Source organism: Tachypleus tridentatus, chromosome 2, assembly GCF_004210375.1.
Source record: "Tachypleus tridentatus isolate NWPU-2018 chromosome 2, ASM421037v1, whole genome shotgun sequence".
Taxonomy (NCBI): Eukaryota; Metazoa; Arthropoda; class Merostomata; order Xiphosura; family Limulidae; genus Tachypleus; species Tachypleus tridentatus.
In genome coordinates, this window is record NC_134826.1 from 107,921,582 (window position 1) to 107,946,752 (window position 25,171).

Below are 25,171 nucleotides of genomic sequence, written 5' to 3' on the forward strand. Positions count from 1 at the left end.
AAATATTTCAATTATCATGGAGGAATATATTTTGTATATGCAAGACTAAATAATAATATGATAGTGAGACAGTAATCAAACTTTTGAGTAAGAGAAAACATACATACCACCTTGTTGTGTCTTGACTTGCACAGGAGCAGAAAATGGTCCTGGCCCTCTACTAGTGAAAGCCTGAACTCTTATAGTGTAGATGGTATGAGGTGTCATATCACTGATGGTAGTTAACAGGTTACGATCAACAGTCTGGGTACTCCACGTGTTTGTTGGAAGGTTAGGACTCGTTGTATAATACACTTTGTAGCCCTAAAATATGGCAACATGTGTGTATTAAAATAATTAAATATATTTGGTATTCTGTGGGTTTCTAAAGAGATTGCAACTGGTTGTATACTACCCTATGTACCTCTGACCAATTCCAAAATGAAAATGTTATGACTGGTCACACACATTATGTGACTCTAAAACACGAAGAAAGTGTTCTATACAATTGTTTGAAAGTCATGAAAAATTATATTTCACATCAAGTGGTCATGAATGAAAAGGTATCTTTTAATTTAAAAATGCAAATATATTTGGTGTTAAACATTATTTTAAAGGCTAGGACTAGTATTGGTGTGCATGCCATAAATGCTGAACAATGCTAACAGTCAGTAATACCTTTCAAGTAAAATCTACATAAATTGTATTTATATTTTGTCTCATTTTTTACACTTTTTACCTTCTAGGTAACAGTTTAGTGAAGAAATGAACAGATTAATTTTTTATTCTAGCTGGAAAACAAATCTTTGTTTGCATAAGCTTAGTATTAGTTGGAATTACTTTTGTAACATTTTGTTGAGAACTTAATGAAGTACTGTACAGGACATCATCCTGAAAAAGGTTTTAATTTGGTAATAAAGTGTGCCCATCAAAAATACCAAACATTAATTCTTACAAGATATAATTTACTTACTGTCACTTGTCCATTTGGCTCTTTAGGAGGATCCCATTGGATCACCACTGTGCTGGAGCTTAGAGGTCGAGCATTTACATTCCGTGGAGCACTTCCTGGTTCTGTGTCAATTGTAGAAAAAAATTACCACCAAATACTAATAATTAAGTAAGCAATAATAAGAGTAGAATCACAAGAAAAAGGAAAAAAAACTAAATCAAGTTAAATATAATACAGTGGAGTTAAATTTTGGTATAATTGCTATAAAAGCAAAAAAACGCTCAGAAAATTTAATTAGATAATTTGTGCAGAAAAAAAAATGAACCACTATATGCCTATTGAACATATTCATGAAAAGATTAAAAGTGCAAGTAGTCTCTCTTAAATACTTTTTATTCTAATTAATCCAAATTAAAAAAAAAAGAAAAATGAAAAATTATGAGATATCATAACAATTTGAAACTTTCCAACAAAATATTTTAAAGTACGTTACATTTATAAATATCCTCAAGTACACAGAATAAAAAGGAAATTACCATCAGAATATTTGTTAATATTTCTCAACATATATTCTTTAATTAATATTTATAGTTAATATGAAACTGAACCCACTAGTTCTTGAAACTGAATGTGATTGACTTTTACGTACTAATTAATACTTTTTAATAAATAACAAGCGGCAAAAAGCTAAACATATTGTGACATTATTATGAAACCTGTATAAAAAAACAACTTTGTAGTACTATCATATTTTCAAACATTATTGATTAAATGAAAAACACTGTATTCATATTTTAGATTAACAATAAAAGTTTAACATATAAAAATGATTCATACTAACACATTATATAAAACATTACAGAATAACAACAGTTAACAATATCTAAAATACAGTAATTTCTTGAAAGAAAAATCAATAAAATGAGATTTAATGAATCATATTGCTTAATTGTAGATAATAGTATAACATGACTGAAAATAAAAGAATGACAGTAAAAGCATTTATTTTGCTAACTTACACAGTTATATCAATCAACTTGTATACTTATATCTATAACTACTAAGCTGTTTTCAGTACAACAGAAAATATGCAAGAACATAAAATCAAACCACAAAACCACAAACCTATGTTTTGTGGATACTTCTAGAAGTTTTAAAAAATACAGTTTTTCACCAGCAATACATTTATGAGAACACATAAAATGGTACAATACTACTAAAATTAAGCTTTTGAACACAATATTACTGCACAACCATATTTAATACAAGAATCACAAATATTAGAAATGAGCTAATTTCACATGCAAACAGAAAACAGGCAGCACAATGCTAATTACTACAGACAGACACCCGTGCTACAAAATACTTTTGATTAAACAATTGAATTATGATTCTCTACACTTACTGACAGCTCCTGTTGAACTCTCTAGGGGAGACAAATAGAGACAGACAGGTGAAAATAGGACACTGTGCATAAAGAAGCAGGATAAATGGTGGCTAATTCAGAAACTGTGTAATTTGTATTCTGATTATTGTATAACTGAGATGTATTTTGTGCACACTTTAATTAAATAATTTTATAGATAATTCCAGGATATTACATTTACTTAAACAAAAATTTATTTGATAGCTGTGTTTGTTATGTTCTGAATTTCAAATGAGAGAAGGTTTTAACCAAGTTTTTGTTAAATAAACAACTGGGCATTAAAGCTTACAAGTTTAATCGCTCATTTCAAAAGATCAAACAGTATATAATCTTCAAACTTCTCTCACAGATATGTTACACAGATGCCTTGAAACAAGCAATTGTTAAAATAAATAACTCTCATCATAAAAGAAAAAAAAATCAATCATACTTCATTTAACAGGCAAAAGCAAGTGGAAAATGTTTATGGGATTTTACTATTATAAACAAAATTTTCTGAATTTAATTTTAAAAATTATTTTCAAGCATTACATTTAACCTTTATTTTATGAATTATGAAAATAAAGTAAAAAAAAATGTTTTCTTTAAATTTTTAGCCTTAATGCTGTTGTGAAATATATGGTAAGTTTTAAATGAGTACATTACCAACAAGTAACATTGTTTAACTGAGCAATCCCCCAAAAAATTATATAGTTTATTTATCTGTTATTTGGAGGTAAGAGGATTCAACTTCAGAAACAGAGAAATTAAATGTGTGTTAAGCAATAAAGATAGATTTGTTACCTGTATATTACAATGTGCAATAAGGGTTAATGACACTAGCTTTCTGTAAAGATATTTGTTTCTAATTTGTAACATGATAATGTGCATTTAAAACACATCTTCCTTTTTTATGAATAATTAATTTCCCCTTTATGTTGCACAACTGTGATGCATAATGTCAATGGAATAATTCTCTATTTTTTTCTTCCAAACATGCCTTTTTAATACACTATTTACATGCTCAAAAATCTTTGAATCAAACAAGTTTAAAAAACTTAGCAATAACCTTGAGTGAGTTATCAATGTGATCATCTAAAATTATAATACTTGAACCTACAATCATTCTTTAATTCACAAGTAGTTGTGAAATATTTCTTCAGTACTAAATGTTATAAAAGATGATGAAGAATCACTGAACAATACCAGTTTAATTGATATTAATATCATTAACTGTTTATGAATTACAAATATTTTCTGCACTAATAAAATGATATGTAATGATCTCACTATTGCAAAATATTTTCTTTCATGACCAACTTATTTTAATACAGTACAATTAATATGTGAATAGTTGGTAAAATGTAAGTAAAACAAACGAAAAAAGCTGTAAATAAGTAAATATAAATGTTTGTTTGTAGTTAAGCACAAAGATACACCATAGGCTATATGTGATCTGTCAATTACAAGCATAAAAACCCAGCTTCTAGCAGTTTAAGTCTATGGATATAGCACTTTGCCATTGGGATAGCAGGATAGAAATGAAAATTGCTACATTAATATTATTAACATTTGTATTTTTATATCACATAAGTGTATACTTCTTTGGTCATACATCAATTTAACATTTTATCACCTTTACAGTTCCAGTACTGAATTAAAATCAATTTTACAAGAATAAAAATTCTATTATTACTTTGTCAAAGATAAATGAAAAAATAAACAGGATGTAAATCCATAACACTTTGTTTAAGTAGAAATACTATGTGTTAACAAAAGATAATTCTTTTTTAGTGTAAATATTAGGCTCTAATAGTTAAGTTTTTAATGATATGTGAAATATATTTGGACATTAAAACCAATACTCACAGAACAAATATTACTGATATACATTTTCAACTATGATAAATCATTTTATTTGTAATAATATAAAATCTCTGAACTAAATAGACAGTGTATTTGTCACTATGATATGTTTTTCATAAGGCTATATAACAAAGTTCACTTATTAAAATTACCATTAAGTGATTTAGAAATGATTGTCTTACTGAATGAAACAAATAGGAAAAAAATGCCTATTAAAACAAAGCAACCATTATATCGTATATATATATATATATATATATGTGTTTGTTTGCTCATTTTAAATGAGTATCAGAATTTAATTTATGAATGAATTTTTAAATAAGAAATAAAAATAATTTAATATAATTTTGTTTTAAAAAATCAAAGTGAGAATATTCTTATCAGTAGGAAATAAATTAAGTTCTTCTAGAAAGAGAGGGAAACATCTTATAAGGAATGTGTATATAATCTGATATGATTTCATGAAACTAGATGACTTATCTGCATGAAGTAACCAACTTCAATCATAAGATATTCTTTCCAGACTTCATTTCAGGTGTTTCCAGATAATTTAACTCAACTGTCTGCAGCAAAGCTCATACTCACTCTAAAATCCTTAACATTCATTATAATACCAACATGTAAATATTGTACATAATTGAACTAATTAATTATAAATCTACTGAAGAGACTTCCAGCTACTGGTTTAGCATGTAACCATTTATTAAATCACCACGTTTATGGTAGTAATACAAGTAAAAAAGAGAGGGTGGAAACACACCACCACTATAACATGAAGTACATTTTATATTTATTAGCATCAGGTTATAAAACCTTCCTCTTTCCAATTCCTAAATTCAGCATTGTATTAAAATAAAAGTTAGATACTTTTATTTGTTAGTAAGTTTCGATTGAATTAGAATAATTAAGCAATAGAATGCTTTCTTTTAAATCAACATTAAGCTTATGTACCTCATGACTTAAATACTTCATGACTTTGATTATTACAAATGTATTAAAGTCACAATGATTATCAAAGTAAGTAATTTAAAACAGTGTAAAAATATGTATACCTAATTACACATGAATGTAAAATATACAGACTGAGATATAGGGTTCCATATAATAAAGGAGAACACACTCAATATATGCAGATCACACTAATGCTTTAGAAAAACGTATATTGGGATATCAAATAAAATATTTTACATAACATAGAAAAACAAGTCATTTTGTGTAATGGAGTAGACAAATTATGTTTATGCCTTTCTGTTTTTAATATATTTACTTACCATGATTTTAAATTTTTTAATCATGAAAAATTTTAAATTTTTATTTGAGCATTTAGTATACAGCACAATGATATAAACAAAGCAAAACTGAATACTTGCTGAAATTTAGAATCTTAAAGAGTCAAGATCCTGACTTTGATTAATTTTGATTTGAATCTCACCTGGTAAGAACCAAGTTAGGTTACAAAAGTTGATAGAAAACGAGTCACCCATAATTTATTACATAAAGTCAAAACTAAGTACCAATTCCAGTCTGTTAACTTACACCATGTACTCATCTACGTGGACCCAAAACAGCAAATGTCTGACAAGGTTTATCAGGAACACCATCTACAGAAATCTTAATTAAAAAATGGGTCAAGGGAGAATTTCAATATAGTACGATCATAGCACATTTTTATTTAGAAGTGTTAAAAACCACTAAGACTGACTTATATTTTATTCTTAGAAATTTACAGAAGCATTACACAGGTATTATTATAAAGCCATACATGTTAGTTAACCAAATCTGATTACAAAAACACCTGCACATTTTCTAAAAAAAAACACCTCAAGATTGCTCTTTCTCTACACTTTCAAATGTAAGAAAATATTTTTATTGTATCTAAACTAATGATTTGCTGAGCAATGTTTTACTTAACCCTGATAATCATTGATGAAAACTTAAGAAAAAAGTTTTCTGACATAGACCTACTCCTTGTAACCTCATGGTGCATAATATAGGCTTGATTTATTATTTAATTACCTCCTTTTTACTCATTCTTCATTTGGATGCACATAAGTGTGTAATGTATGTGTGTGAAAAAAAAAGAAACTTCTAAAACATGTGACCAAGTTCTTTGCCAATATCTTAAAATCAACGGTTTTAGATTAAATGATTATTTGAAATATGATGTGAAGTGTTTTTTCCTGTTAATAACTTGCACATTTAGCATCAGAAATTAATATTCATGAATTTCACTCTTTCATAACTAGTTTAGAATATCTACATATTTAGTCAGATCTACTTAGGTAAATATTTTTAAGTTTTTCTAAAATGTCAAGGAAAGACTCTTCTCAACCCCAGCAGTCAAACCCACAACAGAGCTGCAGGCACATTAGTAAGTATTAAAACTTAAGTTAACCAAGTTCTATGTTATTATCTGCATTAAATTTTGTAAATCAGAATTTTGCAGGCACTTTTAAACTTCTATCAAACATCAGTGTATTGAATACCCAAAATATGCAATTTGCTAGTTAAGATGTTTTATTACAGCAACCTGATATTTTCAGGTTAATAATTCATTTGAAAACATCAAAGACAAGCAGATTTTGTAAACTGAAGTAATGAGCTGCTTTCATATTGTGATATGATATTTAGGTCCATGAAAACAAAGCAAAAAAAGTCAAAAATACATTTAATACACAGAGTATAAGTGAAAAAGCAGACACAACTGTAGTTTGAAATACAAAAAAATCTATATATGGAGGCACATCACCATAAATGGCTTAGTTTCTTCTTCTGTGACTGCTAGGGTTGGAGTAAGAAGAATGAGATTAAGGGAATAAGCCAAGACAAAGAACTTTGGAAATGGTCAACTGCAGTATGTGAGTGAAATAAAGAAGGTTAGGTATCCCACAGTTTCACAGGTTGAATACATCTACCAGCACCAAGCTAGGTTTCTGTGTTAAATAACAGGTTAAACAATTTCCAAGATTTATATATATATATTTTTTTTATTAAAAAAAGAATGATGTTTTGAGCTTCTGCTCTTCATCATATCATAAGTTTAAAACAAAGGTACATACCAGAATTCAAAGAACTTGCAAGTGAGTACACTATTTTAAATGTTGAGCATAAAAATTCTAAGCAAAATTACAAAACATAAGATATAACATGTTTCAATTAAAATTTAAACAATTTCTAATGATTTGAAATTCTTGCCCAATGAGCATATTTTTCTTAATGAAGGACTTAAGTTTGTCCCTATCAAAAGCAGTGTCGACACCTTTTGCCCAATGGATTTTTTTTTAAACAAACTAAGACTGAAAATAAATTTTTCCAAAATCTCTGGTTCTTCTAGAATTACTCCTTCCAGTGAGTTCATTGCACTTGATTACTTCACTCGTAAGTGTAGGAATGAAATCAGTGAGTTCATTGCACTTGATTACTTCACTCGTAAGTGTAGGAATGAAATCAGTGAATTAGGTTTAAAGCTGAAGACCAAATCTAAAAATATATATTACATTTAACGATTAACTTTAAATAATTTGCAACAAAGAAACAACATTGTTATAACAGCGGACAAAAGTGGAGCCACAGTAGTCTGACACAAGGATTTATATATAACTGAAATTTTGAGACTACTTAACATCAGTATTTTCCAACTTAAACAACACAGTAACATCTACAATTGAAGGTATGATCAATGCTAATGAATTACCTACTATTGCCAAGAATATCATTGTAAATGAACCTGGAGCTCTCTGTCTTCTCTCTAAAATACACAAAGATGTATCTACATACAGTTGCTCTACAGAGCAAATGTCTAATTACCTTGATGATGTTTTATCACCATCAGTCATGATTTTACACACACACATGAAGGACATCACTCATGCCAATACTTTAACCAAGAACACATTTAACCAGTAAGGAACACTATCTTCACAGTGGATATAAAATCATTGTACACATCTATCTCACACAATGAGAGTTTAATTGTACTAAAACATTTCTTAGAACTAGACCTAAATTGAATTCTCAAACACACACACATTTCTACATTTAGCCATACTTGTACTTATACTTAGCACCTTTGCTTTTAATGGTAACTACTATAAACAGATCTGTGAAGTCACTATGAGGAATAAAATGGACCCACCTTTGCCAACCTCTTTGTTGGATACACCAGAATCTTATACAGTATTTTAATGAATACAAAGAATTAATACCCATAATGTATGATTGTTACTTTGATAACATTAGGGATTGCATTCTTGCCTAAGTCAGATTTAGAAACTTTTCTACACTTTTTTCCCCACCCATTCTTTAGAATTTACTTGGGAAATATCTAACACAACATCCTCATTTTTCTGTTTTATCAAACACATACAAGACGACCATCTGACCACTAATACATCTTACAAAAAAAACATGTACTCACGTACCTGCATTTTGAATCTTCCCACCCATATAGTATCAAAAAGTCAATATTTTACTCACAATTTTTATGATTACACAAACTATGTAGTTATGATAACGATTACAAATTTAAATCCAAAGACATGATAACTTTTCTTTTCTAGCATACCATACTGCGATTCTCTCATCCATGATGTACTCACCAAAATTAGCTCAGATATTCAGAAGCAAACACTCAACTCCACCAAGAAAGAACACACAAATCATGTTCCACTTGGATTAACATACTAAGACTAATAAGAAGATCAAAGAAATTATACTAAACAATTACAGATCCTATCACTAAATACCTTTTCAAGGACCCACCCATTATTTCTTACACACATGAAAAAAAACCCATGAAAGAAACCCTGGTGCACAGTAACCTAAAAAAAAGACAATGATACTCCATGCACTTGCACATATAAATGAAACCTGCTGAAGTATAAATGGCACCACATATACACAAGGAAGGACCACAACTTTGAACATAAGACAGTCCTTTACATGTACTGCTGGATGTAACATTGACTACATAAATTTCTTCAAATGCAATAGTTTATATACTGGACAAAGAGGCTACCAACTCAGTGATCAAGCACAAGAACATTTAAACCATATTAAACTGCAGAACCAAGATACACCAACAGGTAAACATTTTTGCCCATCAATAATCATTTAGTTGATAACTTTTCAATTCTTGAACTTACTGCTTCAACAAACATCCAGAAAAGAGAACTATTTGAAAGGAGGTTAATCTACAAAGTGGGAACCCGTCAATTATCTGGTTTAAATGAACACTCTTCTCTTGTGTAGTTTTCTGTTTTTCCATTTTTTTACTTAAATTTAATTGCTATTAATTTTATCTTTATATATGATTTCTAATTTTTATGTGATAGATGTAATTTTGCTTTGAATTTTCACACTCAAGAATTCAAAACACTACTTAAGCATATTTTTTGAATTCCGTACATGGCTTTTCTTCCACACTGTACAATTTGATGAAGATCACTAGATCAAAATGTCATCCTTCTTTTAATAAAAAAAATATAAAAATTTGGCAAATGATCCACCTATTTTGTAATTTTGTCACCTATGTGATTTTAACTACATTTGTCACAATTTTTGTATTTTCTGTTTGTTTGTTTGGAATTACGCACAAAGCTACACAATAGGCTATCTTTGCTCTGCCCACCATGTGTATCGAAACATTATCTTCCAAAAAGTTCATACAGAAATACATACACACTAGCTTGAGACTCAAGAAAAAAAGGTTGCAGTATGTAGCTTTTCCTATTACAGTATTTAGGTTTTTATGTGTAAAATAATTAGCATATATTTATGACCTTCAGACATCTAGTGAGCACAGATAAAACTAACTGCATGTAGAAACTGCATGAATAGTTAGAAATATATTACATGGATATCCCTAAATATACGTACTGTAAACTAACTATTGAAGGGAAAATTTCATTTTTGATGCATTTTTGAAATGTATGTCTAGTGAGGAAAAGTTTATTCATTATAAAGAACAGGATACACAAAATATCTTAAATTCTTAACTTTTGAAAAACCAAACAAAACAACAACTAGACTTCAATAGAGATTCTTGAAATTCTAAGATGAAATTCAACACACCAATGTCAATGTGTTTCATGTGTTGAATGTATATGAATTATATCTTTAGCTTACAACAACAGAATTAACACAGAGGAATAAGAATTCAAGAGAAAAAACAAATCTTATTTTAGGTAGAACAACAACAAAAGCAATAACCCACCTGTTTCTCCTGTTGTTGCAACAGCAGGTGTACTGGGAGGTCCCCGACCTATGTCATTAAATGCGATAACAAAGAATTCATATTCTGTATAAGGAGTAAGGTCACGAATAGTATAAAACTTTGAAGTAATACCACTAATTTCACTATAATCTTGGTTTGTTTTCTTTGGTTTATATTGGACAACATAATATCGAACATTTTCTTCATTGCTCTGATAGGACCATGACAACCTGACAGATGTAGCTGTAACATCAGATACTCTTATTTCTGTAGGTGGAGGAGGTAAGGCTGTAAGTAGAAATATAAAAATCTTATTTAAGGATTTAAGCATTTTCTTAGAATTAAAATAAATCTTATTTAAGTATTTAAGCATTTTCTTAAAATTAAATACAATGCAAGGAATGTGAAACAATAGTAGCTGTACAAACTACCACTGGATACTTCAGAATACAATTTATATGCTCTTCAAAAAACACTTAGTGTAACAAAATAATGTTGCACATCAGGACTTGTTCAAACCTCACCAATGCTTTACTTCTTCAGATCCTTACAAGAAGCAGGTTTTTACCAAACAGACATGCTGCCCCAGGAATTGTACCTTATACACGAACAGGAGTATATCCAACAATGAAATATAGTTAAAAGTAAAGATTTGCATGTGTATTACTTTTTATTCTTAACCAGATATGATCTTTTATCCCATATACATACAGTCATGTGAAAAAGTTAGGACACCCTATAAAAGTCTGTGTATTTTGTAACATTTTTGGATATATAGATATTTAATCTCAATTTCAAGAATACTGAAAAATTATAGGAATATAACTAAACAATTAAAACTGAAGAAAAGACTTTTCAAGATCTTCTGTAAATGCAATTCTACAAAAATGCATATTCTAACTGAGGGAAAAGTTAGGACACCCCCACATTTATTCCTACTTAAAATGGCTCAACTCATGCACAGGTGTATCACACCAGGTGCACATGATTAGAAGATCATTACTCAGCATTTTGAATGAGGCTTGCTCTATTTAAACCTCAGACATTTAATTTGGTGTGCTCCTGACTGTTGAAGTGAGATTGAGCACCATGGTGAGAGCAAAAGAGATGTCTGAGGCCTTCAGAAAGAAAATTGGAGCAGCTTATGAGTCTGGTAAGGGATTTAAAAGATCCCAAAAGATTTTGAAATCAGCCATTCCACTGTCCGGAAAATAGTCAACAAGTGGAGGGCTTTCAAAACAACTGCCAACATGCCCAGGTCTGGTCGTCCAAGCAAGTTCACCCCGAGAGCAGACCACAAGATGCTAAAAGAGGTTTCCAAACCCTCTAACATGTCATCACGAGACCTACAGCATGCTCTGGTTACTGTTGATGTGAAAGTAACAATCAGAAAGAGACAGCACAAGTTTAACTTGCATAGAATTCACCATGAATTCTACCGTGTATCAGAGGGTGCTTGAGGATCATGTGAGACCATCTGTACGAACATTAAAGCTGAAGCTGAATTGAACCCTCCAACACGACAATGACCCAAAACATACCAGTAAATCTACCAAGGACTGGCTGAAAACTAAGAAATGGAGAGTCCTGGAATGGCCGAGTCAAAGCCCAGATCTTAATCCCATTGAGATGTTGTGGGATGACTTGAAACGGGCTGTACATGCAAGAAAACCCTCAAACATCTCACAGGTGAAAGAATTCTGTATTGAGGAGTGGGGCAAACTTTCTTCAGACCGATGTCAAAGACTGGTAGATGGCTACAAGAAGCATCTCACTGCAATTATTTCAGCCAAAGGGGGTAACACTAGCTATTAGGAGGTAGGGTGTCCTAGCTTTTTCCTCAGTTAGAATATGCATTTTCGTAGAATTACATTTACAGAAGATCTTGAAAAGTCTTTTTTCTAGTTTTAATTGTTTAGTTATATTACTATAATCTCTCAGTATTGTTACAATTTTTTTAATCCAAAAATTGGCAGGGACAAGCAGAATTCCCTTATGCTTTAATCATGATAGTCCAGGAGTGGCAGTCCACCATAGAACAGTAATACCACCTAGTCAGCTTCTTGGAGGTTTATGGAACACCTCATTTCTACAGATTATGTTGCATCCAGTAGTAACTGTAGTGAAACAGTTATTGCTAGTGTGGAATTGTTTTAATAAAAGCACCCTTCTCTGGACAATACTCATCACAGAGTGTGATCTTGTGAAAACAAGGAAAGGTGCCCTGAAAGGTAAAAATGAAAATACTCATCTCTCTGGATAATCAATCAGAAATGGTCAAGATGCCTACAAGAGGTTGGGAAAATCCTCAGAAGAAAAGACTGCCAGATCATGCAAATAATGTGAGATAAAGTATATTGGATGTCCAAATACCATTATACACAATGACCTCCAGTGAGCAATTTGTCCAGGTCATTAAGAACATAGAAAAGTAACATATCTGATTAGGCATGACTTGCAGAAGATTCTTTATCTTCAGTGAGAGCCCAGAGTAAAAATTGTCGTCTAGTATCTCTACAGGTGTTAGTGCAGGCAACAAAACCTTCAAGACTCTAACTGAATATGACCATGGACATGGAAGAGCAAAATAGTGATTAGATGAATTGGAAAAAAAATGAATGAATTCCCATCCTGTCTGACAAAGTGTTGGGTAAGAATAATTGATAGGATGTGCATAATTTGAACACAAGGAGCCCTAGACCACGTGCCTCCTTGATGAGAAACACAAGACACCACCATGGAATTGTTAGAGCTAAGCCTGACGATTTGTCTTTTAATAAACCCAAACCATGTGGCATTACCTGTTGAAGAGCAAGAAAAATAAAAACATTGTGTAAGGAATTCTCTTCATCCATGCATAAACCCTGGAATTCATAAGTTTTAGAAATTCACCCCATCCTTGAAGCAAGGCATTCATGACGAGATGGAACTCTAGGCGAGATGGCAGTAGATAAACCTATAATGCAGTACTGTCCATCTTAACAACCCCTCAGGATTGAAGAACGACCCCAACTGAGGAAATTGAGGATACCAGTGAATTGATGTTCATGATCTCTGGATCATGTAAAAATCAATTAAATTATCACTAGTGTTATCATCCTGTAGGCACGAGGAATTCGAGTGATGCTCACATTCTCAGAAGAGAGAGAATGATCTGTGCAATGTAAGGAGAGACAAGTAAGAGTGTGACATTCTATTCTGTAGCACTGAGCTGGTCTACCGCTGGTACAGCAGAAAGTTTCTGCACTTACAATGCTAAAATCAAGAGTTTGATACCACTTGGTGGCCTCAACAGATAACCCAATGTGGCTTTGCTATAATAAAAAAACACACACACATGCATTGAGCTGGATGGGAGTCAGCTGAGCCCAACTGAGAGATGAGATGAAAAATAAAAATAATTCAAACTTATAACATACTGAACTGGAGAAAAACAAATGCCTCTGTCCTGAAAAGGAAGCCAGCCTTGGTTGTTTTTAGAGTAGAATAAGAATGGGAAGATCTGACAATTGACGAGATTGTTCAAAACAACAAAACGAAAACAGTCATTCATGGAATGGTGTGTGCACAGTAAAGTGGAATGAAGGGGACAAGAAAAAAATTGTACAATAAGTGAAAACCATGTGAAGCTGATGTGAATCCGAAGGTAAAATCCCAGAACTGTGGTACCTAACTGTTGTACACAACATTGTGAAAAGTACAGATAGGACAGACTACATTCAACTTAGACATCAATAATTCCAGTAAAATGTCAACATGAATTGAGTAACTTGTGAACTTTGGAGAATCTAGGCACTGATATAGACAGAAATGATCAATGACTTAAACCAATCTCCTGTTGGCATAGACCCAAAAACTGACAGGAATAAGAACTCTGAAGAACTAACACGACTTTCAAACAGACAAATCAAACTCAGAAAACCCTAGAATTAAAATCCAAATCCTGATGTACTGCAGGACATTGAAACCCTATGTGTTGGGTAAATAATAATGATAAAGATATGAACTGAATGATTAATTGTGACTTAAGAACCTGCAGTGTTCCTGGCCTCATGGTTAATATTTTCACAAATTAAGAAATTATTGGAACTGAGCCCTCATAGCTAAAGAAGGTATACAGTAATCACTGATAATTCAGCAAGAATTTATTCTGGGTAACAATGTACCAAGGGACTTATATCAAGGGTCACGAATACGAGTGGACCTATGATCCCCTATGGTGGTTTATGTAATTCAAAACTCCATAGATAATAGTAAGGAATGTAAAAGCCAAAAATGGAACCAACATGCATCCTAATAATTGATTCTGCTAATCATATGAGGAGTTGGTGATCTTGAGAGTTTTCTAACAAAGAGAAGTAAAAGGGAAAACAAAATCTCGAATTTTCGAGCTGTAAGCTTGTAGACTTACTCTGTTCCATTAAGGGATATTGAACTATTCAGGTGAACTACGATTTTGCCTTAGAACCCCGTATGTTAGGAACAAATGTATTACTTGAGAACTGGAAAATGCTTCCACCTGGCAATGATGGGTTAAATCACGACTTTCCGATGACATGTCGGATAAAGCTTAACTGTCGATTCGTGCAGCTGAGAAGTAAACCTTCCAACATGAGTTACAATATCCAAATATGGAGACAAATTAAAAATTCAGTTATCGAGTAAGTTGCAGGCTTAAAAGCAACTTGGAAAAAGCTAAAACACCACGCATTAGAAGAACCAACAGAAGGAAAACAAATCAAAGGCAGCTTATCCCAAACTGGCCTCCTTTCATATTTTACAGATAATTTAAATAGTGTTAATTACTGTTGATTGGAACAGCATTTTGTGAGGTAAAGTTATTATCTTAGAGTAAATCAGCCCTAGGCCATCTGCTGCATCCATTCTAGGAAATCAAACCCCAGACCCAAGTGCTGCGAGGCCGTAAATTCACCACTGGGGAAATGAAAATCCAACAGTTTAAAAGAAGGTACATGAATAGGCGAATCTTATGTTTCTCCAAAGTGTCGATCATCGTCCACAATTGTAGTTTCTCAAAATCCCGTGGAGACCACCGTATATTCGAATATGTCTCAATCTCACTATGAATAAGATCATTGCTTGTCTCAACATGGAATGACTCACCCTCGAATGTGGTTCGATGCTAGATAACAGAGTTGGATAATGGAAACCCAATTTTCCTCCATGCCGGATATAATAATCTGGATATTCATATCATAAACTAGCTTGACAATCGGAAGGAAATTTTACAAAAAATTGTTACTACGAAAACCAACTGGAAGACACAATAACGTTCAAAGTATTTTCCTCCAAACGATTATAATAATAATTAGTGATGCTTTGTGAAGGAAAAGTGATAACATTCTCTGAATGAGGTGCTTATATACAGTACCAGCATAAAGGGCGCACTAACGTAAGTGAGAAAAATCGTCAGACGCAATTAAGGAGGGTATGTAAGAAAAAGCTATACCAATAGTTAGCTGGGTAGAAGAAGAAATCCTCGAGGTCGAGTGATAGCTATGAGTTGAAGAGAAGGCATGTATGCTTTGGAATAATTATAATAGCCTAATAGTAAAGTACAGTATGTAGCATATTATTTAGAACCAAATGCAGTAGTAACTAAAGGAAAGTATCGCATTATAAATTACTGACCTGAAAGAGCAATAAGAACATGATCCATAAGTACTAATCTATAAAAGGTAAAGATCTTGAGGTATATTTACTAATCTGACAAAGTGATGATCCCATAAAGTACAAGTGCTAACGTAATGAAGTGATAAGATAATAGGGTTATGTATGGTACACAGGCATACTATGTGTTCTGTACTGCTACTCATTACTTAATGTAAAAAGGTTTCAAACTTTCTTTATCAATTGTACATATAGTTTTAAGTATAACATATAATGTTCAAGGGAGAAAGTAAGTTTTGCATACTCTAGTTATAAAGTAGGTCATTCAGTGGAGATATCACATGCACTTTCCAACAAAAAAACATTTGTAGCGTATGGAAATAGACGGTGATATTTACAATTGTCATGTTAGGTGATGCTCCAAGGATACATTGCTTCTTATTTTTTTAGTGAGAGTGATTATTAGTTACATGGGTAGTGCCTACACCCTGAGAAGAATGACAATATTTTGTCATTTACAATGCCATATATTCTCAATCTCAAGTGGAATATATGACTATCTCATTTAAATTTTACTTACTGTCTGAGAACTCTCTAGCTAAGGTATCATACAATGCACTTGTTTTGAACTTCTATTGTGTTTACTGAAAATAAAAATTGTTTCATCACATTGTACATTATTTCCTGTCTAATTTTCTGCTTTGAATTAATTTGAAGGTAGAAATTTCATATTTTCATTCTGTAATACACTATGGCAAACCAACCTTCCCATTATCATGTGGTTCATACCCAAAACTGAAGGAAAATCCATAAGCTTGAGAACACGACTTACTAGGTATGAAGGAGAAAATTTGGTGCTGTGACCAGACGTTTTATTATTGTGGAGTTGTCTATTTATTATTATTTTATTTTTTTGGTGAGTGTGCCCTTCTGAACTCTTGTGCTGTTTAGCTAAAAATTTAGAACAGATGAAATAGTATTTCCCAGAAGAGCTTATCGCTAGAAGGAAGAGATAGGCATTGAGCAGTGATGGTTGTCAGAGAGAGTTGTTAAGACTAGTAGTGTTGTTAGTACTCTCATAAACACCAAGCTTTTCAAAATTTTACCAAGTTAATATACAACGTTTTTCATGATGTAGCCAAGACTCAGGAAAGAGAATGTGCACAACCTGGTGCATCCAGAATAGCCAATCATGTTCTTCCCCTGATGTTTAACCTAAGTGCATACTAGACCCAGCTGGTTCAAGGTCACCAAGGTGGTATGCAGTTGTTAAATCCAAGATTGAATGGGCTGTTCTTTCCAACAATCCCTTATATTTGCCAATCAATGTGTAATGTATCAATTTGTCTTATAGCTATAGTGTTATCATTTATGTATTTTTACTTCTTTTCTTTAGATTAGTACTTATGGATCAGTGGGCAGCAGTAAGTCTACAGACTTACAGTAGTAAAATATTGTTTGATTCCTTGTGGTGGACCCAGCAGATAACCATATATGGTCTTGTTCTAAAACAAACCAAAGCATTTGTTTCTTAGTGTATATTAAACATTAGTTGGGTGATTTTTATATAAAGACATTAAAATGAGATTCTTTTAACAGTAATATAAGGACATCACTTTCATGTTTGATTATATAAAATGAATTTTGAGTCTTCAGTCATGTAATATGTAATCTTACAGACTGACATGAATAAAATCCTTTATATTTGAAGTTCAAACATTAAGAGATATTAGGCATGTGAAACTGGTATGTAAAATATTTAATTGTTAAAATATTATTTCAATTACTAGCTTCAATCTTGTTTTATTAATTATATTATCAGAAATATGTTAAATAATGCTATTGTGTATGGTCTTACAAACAAGTTTTTTCTAATGTGGATTTTTTAAAAATCTGATTCATTATTATTATCATCATCATTATTGTTGTTGTTACTATTATTTTTGATGGGTTATTAACCATGTTGCTTTTTTGTATGACATGTACTTTAGTTTGATTTTGAGACCAAGATATTTCTTTACGGTCTAATCCAGCCACTTCTTTAGTGATTAATAGTTCTTACAGATTGTACTGTGTTAACAAACTTATGATTTATCATAATTTGGTAGTAATGTGGTTATCTGATATATTACAGTATAAATCATCCTAGGCTCTAGTTGATGCCATCTGTGAATTCTCAGAGAGAATGGAGGTCACTGTAGTGGATAACATGTACTAACCTAAGGTACTTTGCTAGCAGATTAGACACCAGGAATGAACTGGTGAAGGTGATCCATGATTCATTGGTGAGTCACTCTATGACAGGACACTAAACACTGGGGGGAATACACTGCATGAAGAACCTTAAGGATGTAAAAAGCTAATAAACAAGTTTCCTCTAATAACTTGTCATTCTCCACACCACACCTTTGACATTAAAGTTGTTTCAGCCTTGTCTGGAAGTCCATGGATTGAGAGGCTTATGCAAAAGGCATAGGTGACTGAGATAAAGGGTTAACAGATCACAACTGTAACATTTAAAGATGCACCAAAAGAGGATCTGGACAATTGCATTGAAAAGCTGGAATCAGGAACAGGATATGCAATGGCTGACCCTGAGTTTATAGAATTTGAAATACAGTTTTAGATGAGATGACTTACATTGATGTTTTGTTTCAGTGGAGATGTATGGTATCCTCAAGCCATGTTCAATCTCAAAAGAGGAGCCCCTCCAGACACTTGGCATTGAGGAGTATCACCCACACCAATTGTATGGGAAAACATAACCTACAATGGTATCAACAGATCACAAGGATATAAACATTTGAAAAGTTTATCCAGAAGTTCCATAACAATAAAATGCAAAAGATATATTCTCATTCACATACAGGCAAAAATGATCAAAGTTGTTGCTTTGAATAGATTAAAAGAGAGGAAAAGCCCATAGTTGTAGCTTCATAGGGAGTACCCCTGATAAGCTGCCTTATTGCGTCGTGTCTCAAACTAAGCTCTTGCTTAAACAAGAATAAATCAGTAACCAACACATCTTGACAATGAGACACAACCTTACTGGCTGCTACTGAATGGGCAGGGCTTCCCTAGTCCTTCTATGATTTTTGTTGTAATTAATGCTGATGATGCCTCTGCATATGTCATTCCAGAAAGAAGGATCAGACCATTTGCTTTGGGTGTGGATACATGGTCACTTTTAAGTTAACAACCTATTCCATGTTGTGCAGCAAATTTTTATCATCCACACAGCAGGATTGGCAGTCCAAAAGAGCACTCTTTTGGAAACAAAAGAGCTTAAGTTAGGGAGAATGCAGCAGAAAGCCTGTACCCAAATATTTGATGGTCAAACCAGTTATTCCCAGACTTGGTAGTGCTTGATTTGTGCCTGCAAGAATACAAGGGCAAGAGACAATGCTCTTGGTTGATCTCAACAAGTATCAGATATTCCAAGTGAAGCCACTACTCCAGCCAGTTGACACTGATTTATCTCTTGTAAATTGTGATAGAATAAATGAATGGAGATATATGTGTTTAATTACATCTAGGTATACACAGTCAGCTGCAGAATAAAGGTACACAGCTTTAAGCTTTCAAATGATGCTTGATATAAGTGAATTGCATTTCCATGAAAGAAATTGCCCAATACCAGCCACACAGGATCCAGGAATAGTGGACAGAACAAGTTTATGTTAAAGTAGGAGTAACAGTACCATCATGTACACAATTGGTGTTCAGGAGTAAAAGTAATTTTAAATTCTTACCAGTGCAGCAGTTTTGTGGACAACCAAACCCTCATCAATTTGAATATACACATTATGCAAACTACTACATTTAATTAAAAAAAATAAGTTTAAGTTTAATCTGAAAACATCTGTTAAGTTGGAATGGAATCAAATATTATTCAGACCTTATATTAGCACAGTGATAATTTTGTACTTAATGTCAATGCTATATTATACATGAACATGTCTCAATGAAAGGGGTTAGAAGTATTCATAAGATTACATATCCTGGCCTTCATGTACTGAAAAAATTAGCATTTAACAGCATCAACTTAAACATTGTTAAACCCAAACTAAAAACAATAAATGAGAAAGGAAGAGGCCATTACTGTACCTGATTTCCACCAAGTTATTGATCTAAACACCAATTAGGGTATCTTACCTGCTTACTTAATCCTCTTTCAGCCACATATTTTTTTGTACTTAAGGTGTTTTTTATTAGGTATCATGACTTTTGTCAATACACATCAACAAACCACAGTAGGTAAGAAAGAGACATTTGATAGCAATAAAAATTGGTTTTAAGATTGCTACCTTCTTACTCGAGACAGACCTACACCTTACAGAACCAACAAGATTCTTTAAAATATATGATGGTATCTTTTCCTGTCTAAAATAATGTTAATAACTTCCTTTATAGTAACACTATGGAAACTATATTAACAGTTTCTGGTCATAATACAGATGCACTTGGTACAACATCATTAATTTTGTTAATATCATGTGATGCTAAACACTCTTTAATTAGGAGAATTTCAAAACATTCAGCAAGTAATAATAATAATAATAACCTTTCACCTGTGCAACTGTTTTAAGAACTTGAGCTACAAACTGATAATCTGGTTTGCTTGGCCTAACCAATACTTACCTATATGCACATGTTTTCACCACATAGTTTGTTACTCTAATTTAGCCATCTTTAAACTGAATCACAAAAAATGAAAATGGTCTATTTTGACTTTTAGATAAGGTTGTAATAATTATTTTAGACAGATAGTTTATATGACTCCTTGCATATGCTTGTGCAAAAACGTTTTGGTCAAAATTGAATAACTTTGCACATGTGGCTTATATTTAGACTAAGTTTGACAGTTAATTGTAGGAATTAAAGATCTATCAGTGTAACAAAGTTGAAACAATTAATAAAAAAAGTTATGTATGTTTTTCTGTAAAATAAAATTTCTGTAGTTTTGGTGCCAAGAAAAAAAAAAAGGAAGATATTGTCTCAAAATTAGATATTTATATATCAAGTATTTCCTAATGGATTGCTTTGAAATTTGGTGTGTAAACTAATAATCCAGTTGAGCACATCCACCAAGCAGTCACTAAACTATCACTCTTTGTAATAACACACGCTGTGTCCTGCAGCATGTCTTGGCTGCACAACACATTACCAAGTGTTGTGATACATTATAATTAACCTTCTTCCAGATCCACATTTTTCTGTTGCATAGATGAACTTCTAACAAAATAATTTACAAATATTATCATCTTTACTACCTTGTACAATAACTTGTGATGTTCTCTCTACATTGCCAAATTTTGATGAGGCCACACAGGTGTAGTTTGCCGACTCCCTGATATTCTCTAAATTCAGCATATTTTTCCCAATAGGAAGAGAATTTTCAGGTGTAAGATCAATTGATCCTTTCCTCCATTTGACATATGGCATAGGAGAACCCACAGCCACACAAGTAAGATTTAAGCTTGTTCCAGGGATTATCTCATATTTGTTCTCTGGTGGAATGGAAAAATATGGTGGCACTCTTCTTGCTGGAAAAACAAATATTTTGAACATTAAGTACAGAAAAAACTGTGTTTAGAAAAAAGATGAGAAAACGTTTGGTCATATATGATATTTGTGAAGTTATATATTAATACTTGAAATCCTTTATTGTACCAATTTACTTACCCTGTAAAATAAGAAAACAACAGTAATTATTTCACTGAATTAAGCATAAAATTGGCATAAAGTTCGAAATATAACTACTTTATATTTTCTGCAAAGTTTCACACATTTTAGTAATTCAAAATATGCCATAAATAGATAATGACGGACTGATTACATTGCATTTAAAAATACTGGTTAATACTTTCTAAAGGCATATGTATTTTAACATATTCTTTTAAATAATGAAACTACCTAAAGGCACTTCAGTAGTGATAAATTCCAAAGATGTTAAATTAAGAAGGCTTTTTGTTCTTACCAAAACTCACTAAAACCACACTTGACTACAAATTTATATTTATTTTTCTAAAAATACTCTTAATTCATCCAATATACATTTCACATCAGAGGTATACAAAGAGCATTTTAATTAGCAAGTCCTTTCATTCTATACTGGAATTCACATGCTGAACTGGACTGTGGAATCCAAAAGCATATCTGCACAACACGTGGGCTAAACAACAAGATTAGAAACACTAAGGTTCATACACTGTTATCTCTAAGTTAAGACTCCTGACCAAAAAGGAGGGCAACAGTCAGCAGTATTCAATTCCTATGTAAGTACTTTTAACCAGATCAAATCTTAAAACATTTAACCAACAACCTAGAATGCTAACCATAAAGCCATGCTCAGTCAAAAGCTTTGTTTGTTTGTTTTGAATTTTGCACAAAGCTACACAATTACTATCTGTGATAATCATTCCTAATCTAGTAGCAAAAGACTAGAGGGAAGGCAACTAGTCATCACCCATTGACAACCATTGGGCTACTCTTTTTACCAATGAATAGACAGATTGATCATCACATTAAAATGCCCTCATGGCTGAAAGGGTGAGCACCTTTGGTATGATGAGGGTTCAAACCCACAAACCTCAAATTACAAGTTAAGCACCCTAACCATCTGGCCTTTCCGGGCTCCAGTCAAAAGCATGCCAAAAAGTAAAAGCACGTCGTATTACAGTTGTGTTAGATGAAAAAATGAAAGTTATATTTCAAAATTGTGTATAACTACACGTATTTTAACACAATTCTTTCCCGTTGTTCAGTACACATATCTCAGACCTATCTTTTGTCAGTATGGTATTCTCACACAACTGAGTTCCTAACAATTGTCAGACAGATGGATCCTGATGCATAGATTTGCCTAGGACTATTGAAATTGTTGTAAGAGAATGACTTACCATTTCCCTTTTGAATAGAAGAAAGAGACTGTATGACTTTATTTATAAATCCACTAAAAATTTTGATTGTACTAATAAATTGAAACCGCTAAAACAAGTTGCATACTTGCACTGTCACGCACACTGAAGATTGAAAAATGTTTATAATTTGCAAAATATAAAAATAATGTAAAAGAGAAAACAACAAAATGTAAATTCCTTTTTTTCATTTTCTCAATGTTTCAATCATTCTACATCTTAGCCAAAGTTTAGCACCCTTGTGATTGGTGGTACATCTATAAGGTAATTAAATGTAACATTTTAAGAAAAACAAAGAAATAACAGACACAAGAGATTTTGCAGACTTAGCTCTTCCAATAAGTATTGAAGAACTATATATAAATAATGACACATGGAAGTTTCCCAGTGCTCTCTTTAACTGTGTTTCCCAACTGCCAGGGGGCCTGACTGAGTACCAGAGTGCAGATCATTGTTTGCCACGGTGCAAGATCTTCTATGAATATGTAGTAAGTAATGTTATTGGAGTGTGATAATATATTCAAGAGATCTACCAGGATGCAGTAGCTTTTAGGGTGGAAAATGCTGTTCTATATTAGATATTTACTATACTGCATGCAAGTACATACAAAAATAGTTATATCAAATATGCATGATAATATTATTTGTGATGTAGCACAGGCTTTGGATCAGTGGAAAGGATATGTTTGTTTCTCTTATCTTCAGTAAGATTTATATAGCAGCTGATGTTTCTCAATACCTAAATAATTGCAAGCACATTAGTAATATTTTTTCTGCTTTTTTCATATATGAATAAAAATATCAGTTACTGATAGAACTCAAGAAAGTTAAAAATTAATGTATAAAAAATCATCTACCATATACTAACCTCAATTTAAAATGAATCACTTTGTAAGACAGGTTGAATCAGCAGTTAATACTTTGATGGTAAGAAACATTTATTATCTACATCTACTTGAGACCTGACATCTATTGCTTTTTCAATAATATGATTGCAAGGCTTATTAACTGGCATGAAATGATGACTTTATCATATAATACTCCTCAACATAGTCAGTAATTTATTATGTCCTAATTTCTAGACATTCTCAACTATGTATGAAAAAGCATCAGGATGAATATTCCTAACAATGCATGATTATTATTATTACTACTATAATAAGTACTCCCAAGAATGCACAACACTGTAGGTATTAATTAGCTGTTTTCTTTAATTAATAAGTTGCTAAATTCAGATAGCTAATTTACTGGTGTTTTCATGTTGTCCAGTTTAAAACTAATTCATAAATTAATCCATTTCAGAACAAAATTAGCATAAGTCTAGCTGGTTGTCATGTTAACCTCTTACAATCAATTTTAAATTTTAAATATTTTTATGTGCTTTATATGTGGTCTCCATTAAGAATTAAATCTTGGGTATTTGTGGCCTATTTCTGATCACACTTTATTGCTTTGTAACTTCACTGTTTAACAGCCAACAGCAAACAAAGTTCATGGCTTTGAGCTTGGCTGAATTTGTTGAACTCTGAATTTGGCATTAGGCGAGGACAAATGTGTACTCTCAAAGATGACCACTTCTAGACTTATGTTCCACAATTCTGCATCCTTTATGAAGTTGCACTGTTTGTTTGTCCACAAACATCTTTCACAGTTTGGAGTTAGCAAAAAATATCTTGACATGTGGATTCATGATGAACCAGGGAGATATCTTTTATCTATATGGCATAGGCCCTTAGTGTGGTACTTAACACATTGTCTAAAAGGTATGAATAGAATCTATAAATGGATTTTCAAGGCAAACTGGAATGTTTGCCTCTGAAGAAGAAAGGTCCACCTTTTGAAAGTGCTCGGGTTACAGGGTTTTTATTCATTTCTATCAAGACTTTTTGAACCTACATGTTTTTCTAACATTGTGACTGTTTTTATATCCTCACTCACGAGCCAGAAAAACAAAAAGTGGTGTAAGTGCTTGGGTGTGATGTCTGGTTGTCTTAATGAGACTTGTGTTTGGATACAGGCCTCCTTTGTATAAATAAAAAAATTAATGGGGATACTGTAAAAGCTTGACCAATGTGGAGCATTGTGGAGTGTAGATATTTTATGACAGTTCACAAATTAATGGTGGATTTAAAATTAAAGGGATTAAGAATAGTTTTCTTTCTAGTCATTACACAGTTTGCAGACAATTAATACATTTTTAATTA

At 32.1% G+C, this 25,171-nt stretch overlaps 1 protein-coding gene across 7 annotated transcripts in view; it reads right to left on the bottom strand.

Moving 5' to 3' along the window:
• The window catches only part of LOC143244803 (tyrosine-protein phosphatase Lar-like), a 313,630-nt gene that overhangs the window by 56,715 nt on the left and 231,744 nt on the right, over positions 1–25,171 (bottom strand). For 5 of the 7 annotated variants that reach the window (XM_076490151.1, XM_076490154.1, XM_076490153.1 and 2 more), the window contains 5 exons: positions 21,321–21,593; positions 10,417–10,704; positions 2,337–2,357; positions 953–1,053; positions 108–303 (listed from right to left, as the gene is read on the bottom strand). In XM_076490151.1, coding sequence (XP_076346266.1) covers positions 108–303; positions 953–1,053; positions 2,337–2,357; positions 10,417–10,704; positions 21,321–21,593 — 879 coding nt within the window. The remainder of the gene's footprint in view (positions 1–107; positions 304–952; positions 1,054–2,336; positions 2,358–10,416; positions 10,705–21,320; positions 21,594–25,171) is intronic. The other 2 variants (XM_076490157.1, XM_076490152.1) reach the window with 1 other exon arrangement.